Source organism: Podospora anserina, chromosome 1, assembly GCF_000226545.1.
Source record: "Podospora anserina S mat+ genomic DNA chromosome 1, supercontig 6".
Classification (NCBI taxonomy): domain Eukaryota; kingdom Fungi; phylum Ascomycota; class Sordariomycetes; order Sordariales; family Podosporaceae; genus Podospora; species Podospora anserina.
Genome location: NW_001914851.1, coordinates 576345 through 583353, shown reverse-complemented (window position 1 = coordinate 583353; position 7009 = coordinate 576345). Strand labels below are relative to the sequence as shown.

The window sequence follows — 7009 nt, the reverse complement described above, 5'->3', positions numbered from 1 at the left end:
CTTCCATCCGCCAAGGGGAGATATAGAAGCTCCCACTTCCCCATCCTGGACCTTGACGACTCCTTCTTGTCGTCTCTCCTCTCTACCCATCACAGACGTGGCTACGCTTCAACCAACTGCCTGCACTCGCTCGAGGCCGTCCGTCTTTATATCCTCTAATTCACGATCTTGACGATCGTCAACCCCTTATTTCTTAATCCGAACACCCTCCTCACCGCCACCACGCTTTACTCAGAAGACAACAACGCCAGCCGTCAAGATGTTATCCAATCCTCTCCACCGGTTTTCTCCTTACCATGCCATCCCCGCAAACACACTCATGTCTAATGGCCACGTTCCGGGAGGCCATCTTCATCCGGGTGGACTCGATGGCTTAGCTCCCGGATCGCACTACGCCCTCCAGCAGCTTCAACAACACGTCGGTGTTCACAATCCACACCTCGCCAGAGCAGGGTCTCAGCAAAAGCACAGGCAACACCCATATGGTCCTTCCTCAAGGGCTACAGGGGCGGCGGGTCCTATCCGCAGGAGAATTAGCAGAGCTTGTGATCAATGCAACCAGCTTCGGACAAAGTGCGACGGCCAGCATCCCTGCGCCCATTGCATTGGTGAGTTTCTTTTGGTGTTTGTGAATACCTAACATGATCCTGACAACCATAGAATTTGGCCTTGGCTGCGAATACATCCGGGAACGCAAAAAGCGAGGAAAAGCTTCCAGAAAGGATCTGGCACAACAAGCCGCACAGCAAGCTGCCGCGGCCGCCTCTTCAAACGGTCAAAAATCCCCAAGCCAAGGAGGCGAGAACGGGCAGGCCACCGAGAACGGAAGCGATACCCCAAGTACCACAAAGCAGGAACGTCAGTCAAGCTCGGATGAGAAGCCAGGAAACGATGCCGAGGAGGCGATTAGAAGCCAACGAACAGGGAGCATGGACAGCTTGGCCGAGATTGCCGCTCATCAGGCTCACATGACGAGCCACCCTGGCGCTATGGATCGCGATCATTTGGACAGCCCATCAGCATTGGACCTGAACGGCTATGGCAATGTTCACCCGGCATACGAGCGTCAAATGGGAGGCCACATGATGAACGGCCCTCCTCATGCTGCGTACGGCTCCGCCCAGAGCGGCATGTCGAGCTACCCTGACCTTCCGTACGCTCTGCAAACCCAGAGCCCAACTGGCTACTCAGCAGGTGGCCCCAATGGCTTCCGCCTTGGAAACAGCCCTCTTAGCGCCTATCCTATGGGCGGAGAGCCAACATCGCCCGGATGGATGAACATGTCATCACCACCTCCACAATTTGCCTCGCACGTACCGCAAAACAATTATAGCCACTCGCCGCTCCGGTATCCGGTTTTGGAGCCGCTGGTTCCGCATCTGGGCAACATGATTCCGCTCTCCTTGGCCTGCGATCTCATTGATCTCTACTTTGCGAGCTCATCATCAGCCCAGATGCACCCCATGTCGCCATACGTTCTGGGGTTCGTGTTCCGAAAACGGTCGTTCCTGCACCCTACTAAGCCTCGTCAGTGCCAACCAGCTCTCTTAGCAAGCATGCTTTGGGTTGCTGCCCAAACCAGCGAAGCTCCTTTCTTGACGAGCGTCCCCTCGGCGCGCGGCAAGATTTGCCAGAAGCTTCTTGAGCTCACCGTCAGCCTGCTCAAGCCCTTGATCCACACGCCCTCCGAAGAGGCGTCGCCAGTCTCGAGCCCCATTGTGGATGGTGTGGCCCTAGGCGGTCTCGGTGTGGCGCTTCCTGGCTCCATCAGCATGGACGCTCTCACAGGCGAGTCCGGGGCGTTCGGCGCTGCCGGCTCTCTTGACGATGTGGTTACCTACATCCACCTGGCCACAGTGGTCTCTGCCAGCGAATACAAGGGCGCCAGTCTTCGGTGGTGGAACGCCGCTTGGTCATTGGCCCGTGAGCTCAAGCTCGGTCGCGAGCTGCCTCAAAACGCTCCATCCACCCGTCAGGGCGGCTCTACCGACAGCGAAGAAGGCGAAGAGCGTGGAGAGATTGGGAGTCTTCAGGGAGTTATCACGGAAGAGGAGCGTGAGGAAAGACGACGGATCTGGTGGATCGTCTACATTGTTGACCGCCACCTCGCTCTCTGCTACAATCGCCCCCTGTTCCTCCTTGATATTGAGTGCGATGGTCTGTATCAGCCAATGGACGACACCGACTATCAAAACGGCATTTTCCATGCCTACACGGACCCCAATGTGCTCGCTTCAGACCCCGAGTCTTCTCAAAGCGTTCGCGGCCGAGGGCCCTGCTTCGAATGCACAGGCCACAGCATCTATGGCTACTTCCTTCCCCTGATGACCATTCTCGGCGAGATTGTCGACCTTCACCACGCCAGGAATCACCCCCGCTTTGGTGTTGGCTTCCGCTCCTCACGGGAGTGGGACGATCAGACATCAGAAATCACTCGGCATCTCGAAATCTATGAGCGGAGCTTGAAGAGATTCGAGCAGCGCAACCTGAGCCTCAGTGCGCAAGCGCAAGCTGCCGATGAGAAGGCCGCCGAGGCTGCCGGTGTTCCTACGGCCAACGATATGCCTACTGATATTGGCACCCCATCGGTACACAGCGTTCACAGCGTCCACACCAACTCTAGCCGGATGACAGAGAGCGACATTCAAACTCGCATCGTCATGGCCTACGGAACTCATGTCATGCACGTACTACACATCCTCCTTACCGGCAAGTGGGATCCTATCAACCTCCTCGATGACAACGACCTCTGGATCAGTAGCCAGGGCTTCATCACCGCCACTGGGCATGCTGTCTCAGCCGCCGAGGCCATTAGCAACATCCTCGAGTTTGACCCCGGTCTTGAGTTTATGCCTTTCTTCTTCGGCATCTACCTTCTCCAAGGCTCGTTCCTTCTCCTACTGATTGCCGATAAGCTGCAGCTGGAGGCGTCACCAAGCGTGGTCAAGGCCTGCGAGACAATCATCCGCGCCCACGAGGCCTGCGTCGTGACACTCAACACAGAGTACCAGCGCAACTTCAGCAGGGTCATGCGCAGCGCTCTGGCCCAAGTTCGGGGCCGTGTTCCCGAGGACCTCGGCGAGCAACATCAACGCCGGAGGGAGCTGCTGGCCTTGTACCGGTGGACAGGTGACGGCACTGGCCTAGCGCTTTAGACGGCACACCCCCCTGTCTTACGCTCCCCAATATTCGCCCATATACCCCCTTATCTCTTGGCATTCGCCCCAAATGCCGAGCTACACTTATATATATCTTCTATTTATTTTCTAATTCTCGCTATACATACACGGTGGGCTTTGGTGGTCTTTGTTTTGGATGGCGTTCTTCACACTGGCTTGTTCTCAAACCCCAAAAGGGAAGGGGGAGGGGGGGGGAGGGGTTTGGATGGTTGGTTGGGTTTTTTTCTTGATGGTCAGGTTGGGCTTTCCTTCGGTTTCTCTCGGCGGGTGGCGATGGCGGGCTTTCTGTGGGTGGGTGGATATGGTGGGTTTTTTATGAATTTGTGAACGAAACTTTTTTGGGATGTCAGCCGATCGACCACATTACACGGGAATCAAAAACGGTCTGGTTTGTATTTTGGAATTTAGGTGTGTCTGTCTTTTATTGGATTTCAAAATAGGTTCAATGTCCTCTTTTTTCCTACGACGATGTTCAACAATGTGTATTTGTGCCATACAAAAAGGTTGGGTTCTCGCCGTTGTATTCAACTTTTGGCTTCCAGTTTACCTTTGCGGTTTGACATTACATGTAGATATTTGTGTGTCCAATGCAAGCAAAACATACTTTACAAAAGCCTGTTTTGAATGTAGCCAGCAGAGGCTGGCCTTGATCTCATGACCACGCAAAACTAGACTGACAGACTTTCCTCCAGCCGTTGGCACAAGTCGCTCAATGGAGTGGGAATCCCACAATGCAACTATCATGGAGACTTTGCATGCTGCTGCTGTGTGTTCCCACAGCCCACGCACCCGTCCGCTCGCTCATCACCGGATTTCCACATTCGTGGTTGCAGTTGTGGAGACCACCGAGGCATGTGGATCTCTTCTGCGAAGTCATGTAGCTGGAAATAAGCGGAGAAACACGGAGATAATGCGGGGGGTTAGGCTTGAGATCCTGGGGTGTTTGGGTCTGGGGAGCGGGGAAACCATTTTTTTTTTTTGCTTGGGGTAATAAGAAAAGAAAAGAAATGCGGGATGGATCGGGGATCGCCATCGGTTTCTGGGGTCGGGAGAGGCAAAAAGAGGGGGGGGGGGTTGAGGGGAAATGATTTCCCGAAAAACGGGGGAAAAAGAGAATACGACCAGCAAGATGTTGACGATGTTGAAATAATGGCGGTGAAAAGGGGGACTGGTTTTGCTAGTTGGGTAAGTAAAAGACGGAATAGGTTGGTGGGTTGGTGGGTGAGAATTGTGTGATGTAATGGATGGGGTTGGAGAAGACGGGGATAAGAACGATGGAGACGGTGATAGGTTGTATGGGATGGGCTCGGATTGCCTGTTTTTGATTAGGGATTTGCTCGGCGGCGCTCCTGGGAGGAGGCTGAACATGATGACATGACGGCAGCGGCGCGGCCGAGTGCCGGGGACCGCTCGGCCGGTACCGGGCAGCACATGGTTGGCCTTTCGGGATGCCAGATAGGGTGTGGTGTTGTGGATTTCTTTGGGGGCTTGGTGAAGCGGGTTTTGTCTGGGGGCTAGAGCAGATGGCGTGTAAGCCCGCGCAGAACGCTTGAGAGATGGTGAGGCTCGGTGTCGTGGGATATATCTCGCTGAATCTTGGGGGGCGAGCTAATCGTGAAGATTGAATTATGGGGGCTTGTGTGATATGAGAAAGAAGGAAGGTGTCTATAGCATGATGATTTTCGATGAAATAGTGTTGGAATGCGTACGTGGATGCTAGCCTCAGGTGAGGTAGGCATGTAGAGGCCCCGGAAGATGCGCAGCTGGAAGTCTGACGAGAGTAGACCCAGCTAACATTTTGGCGTATGATACCTGGTTGATTTAGCTTTTTTTGAAGTTATGTACCCTGTCTTCTTGAGTGATATTAGCGGCCAGTCCAGACGTTCAACGAACACATGCCAACGTGAGACCCACTGTATCCGTTGATGATCTTCACCTTACCCACGTAAGGTACTATGCCGGCCTCCAAAAACGTAAACCGAAAGCATGCCCGGAACTCAATCGTATTTGTGAAACAAGGTGATATCAACCTCCACCAGACACGTATCATTTGATCAACCTCCGCCTCGCTCAAACAGGGTATCATGAAAAACAAACCATCGCAGCCTCTCACGCGGCATCCCCCTCAATCTCCCTCATCTTCTCATCCATCCTCCTCGCCATCACAACTTCTGGATCCTCCTCCTCCTCCTGCGGCGGCCTGTCCCCCCCCAAAATATCTCTCACCTCCTTTCTCGTTATCATCCCCCCCCTTTTCTTTTTCCCCAGCACCCCTTCCTCCCCCATCATACCCCCAACCCACCCTTCCAAACTTCTCATCCCAACCACCAAGAACCCCAGATCCTCTCTATCCACATCAAATACCTCCCACCACTCACACTCCGGCATCTTGGCCCCCAAATCCTTCGCCGCATTGTAAATCGCCGCCACTGCCAGCCCGTTGGGTTGAGTAGTCAGGCACAGCAACTGTGGTGACAGCAAAGCAGTATTCAAATACTCGACCACCCTCCTTGTGATCTTCTCCTTGGGGACATACAAAAAGTCCATTGACTGGAGGTATGTAATCGCGAGAGGATGCGGCAACGACACCGTCGTGTCGAACGACAACGAACACAGGATGAGGTGCTCCAGCGACAGGATCCGCGAGTGGAAAGCCTGGTAGGAGGTTTCGGATTGGTAGTAGTCATCTGGGATGTTCTTCGGTGGGTTGTTGCCAGGAGGAGATAGGAACGTGGAAGAGCTCGAGAGGAGGTAGGCATAGACGTTGGATAGATCCCTGGGCGTGCAAGGGCAGGGACCGATTTTGGCGACCGTGTAGAGAGTAGCTGCTGATACGTCCTGAAGGCATATATATGAACGTTAGAATGGGAGACAGAAAAAGGGAGCGAGGGGTGATGTCGAGCATACGCTGAACTCATGTGACATAATTGGTTCTATAAGCCAGAAGCGCGCCAAGAGGACATTGGCTTGCGCGGTGACGGACTGGGGGAGTTGAAGGAGGATGCCAGCTGCTTGGGTGAGGCACTGGGTCGAGAAAAATATCGCATCTCGAAGTTCGGTAGGGGGGGAGTCCAATGAGCTTCGGTGAAATATCTGATCGGGTGTTGCGAGAGGATTCTTCATGTGCGCCATGGTCATGGATTGCTAATGTGCGTGGTTGTTCAGTTGGAGCGCTCTGAACCGAACATGCTGGGGTTGCAGCTTCAAAAGACTGATCAATCAGGGTTAGGGTCTAACCAGCCTGGCTCCAGAGCACTGAACTATGCGTACGAACCAGAAGCCATGCAGGTGCGCCAAAAGATGGCAGACAGCCCTTTACTTCAAGTGTCCCCTCGTTTTTCTCACAACCTACTGAGAAGCAAGGAGAGATGGTGTCCGATGACCTGACGGGCACATCAAATCATTGGAAGATAGTGGGACATGAACAAATTACATTGCAATTATCAAGATGAGCGACAGAAGCTATGTGAACAAAGTGGCGGAGTGTGTAGAAATGTCGGACTGACTGATGAAAAAGCTGAAGGCAACCTCAAACATAGTGCTTCAAGTCCACAGAAGAAAATGACCAATCATCGAAAACCCCATCTGCAATGAAACAAAAAAGGTAGCAACACAAACCGAGATTTCTGCAAGTTGACCCTTGAGGTTGTACACGCCAACCCGCCTTGGAAAAGCAAAGCAAAGGTGCGGTACTGATGGCCTAGTAGACCTCTGGCTCGGGCTTGATAAACGCATTATCGTCAGCACCCGGAGTACTCTCGGTAATGAGTCGCTGGAGATAGCCCCCTGCTGCCACCGCGGTTGTTCTCAGGCTCGTTCTTAACTCCAGC

General features: G+C 53.5%; 2 protein-coding genes across 2 annotated transcripts; one reads left to right on the top strand and one right to left on the bottom strand.

The window, feature by feature from the left end:
* Positions 1 to 259: 259 nt before the first annotated feature.
* On the top strand, positions 260 to 3155 carry PODANS_1_23020 (uncharacterized protein; the record flags this gene model as incomplete). The annotated part of the gene is made up of 2 exons (XM_001906587.1): positions 260 to 608; positions 661 to 3155. The coding sequence occupies 2 exons, from the start codon at positions 260 to 262 to the stop codon at positions 3153 to 3155; spliced, it is 2844 nt and encodes a 947-aa protein (XP_001906622.1).
* Positions 3156 to 5288: 2133 nt separating this feature from the next.
* On the bottom strand, positions 5289 to 6317 carry PODANS_1_23010 (uncharacterized protein; the record flags this gene model as incomplete). Its single annotated transcript, XM_001906586.1, has 2 exons — positions 5289 to 6017; positions 6087 to 6317. The coding sequence occupies 2 exons, from the start codon at positions 6315 to 6317 to the stop codon at positions 5289 to 5291; spliced, it is 960 nt and encodes a 319-aa protein (XP_001906621.1).
* Between the last annotated feature and the right edge of the window lie 692 nt (positions 6318 to 7009).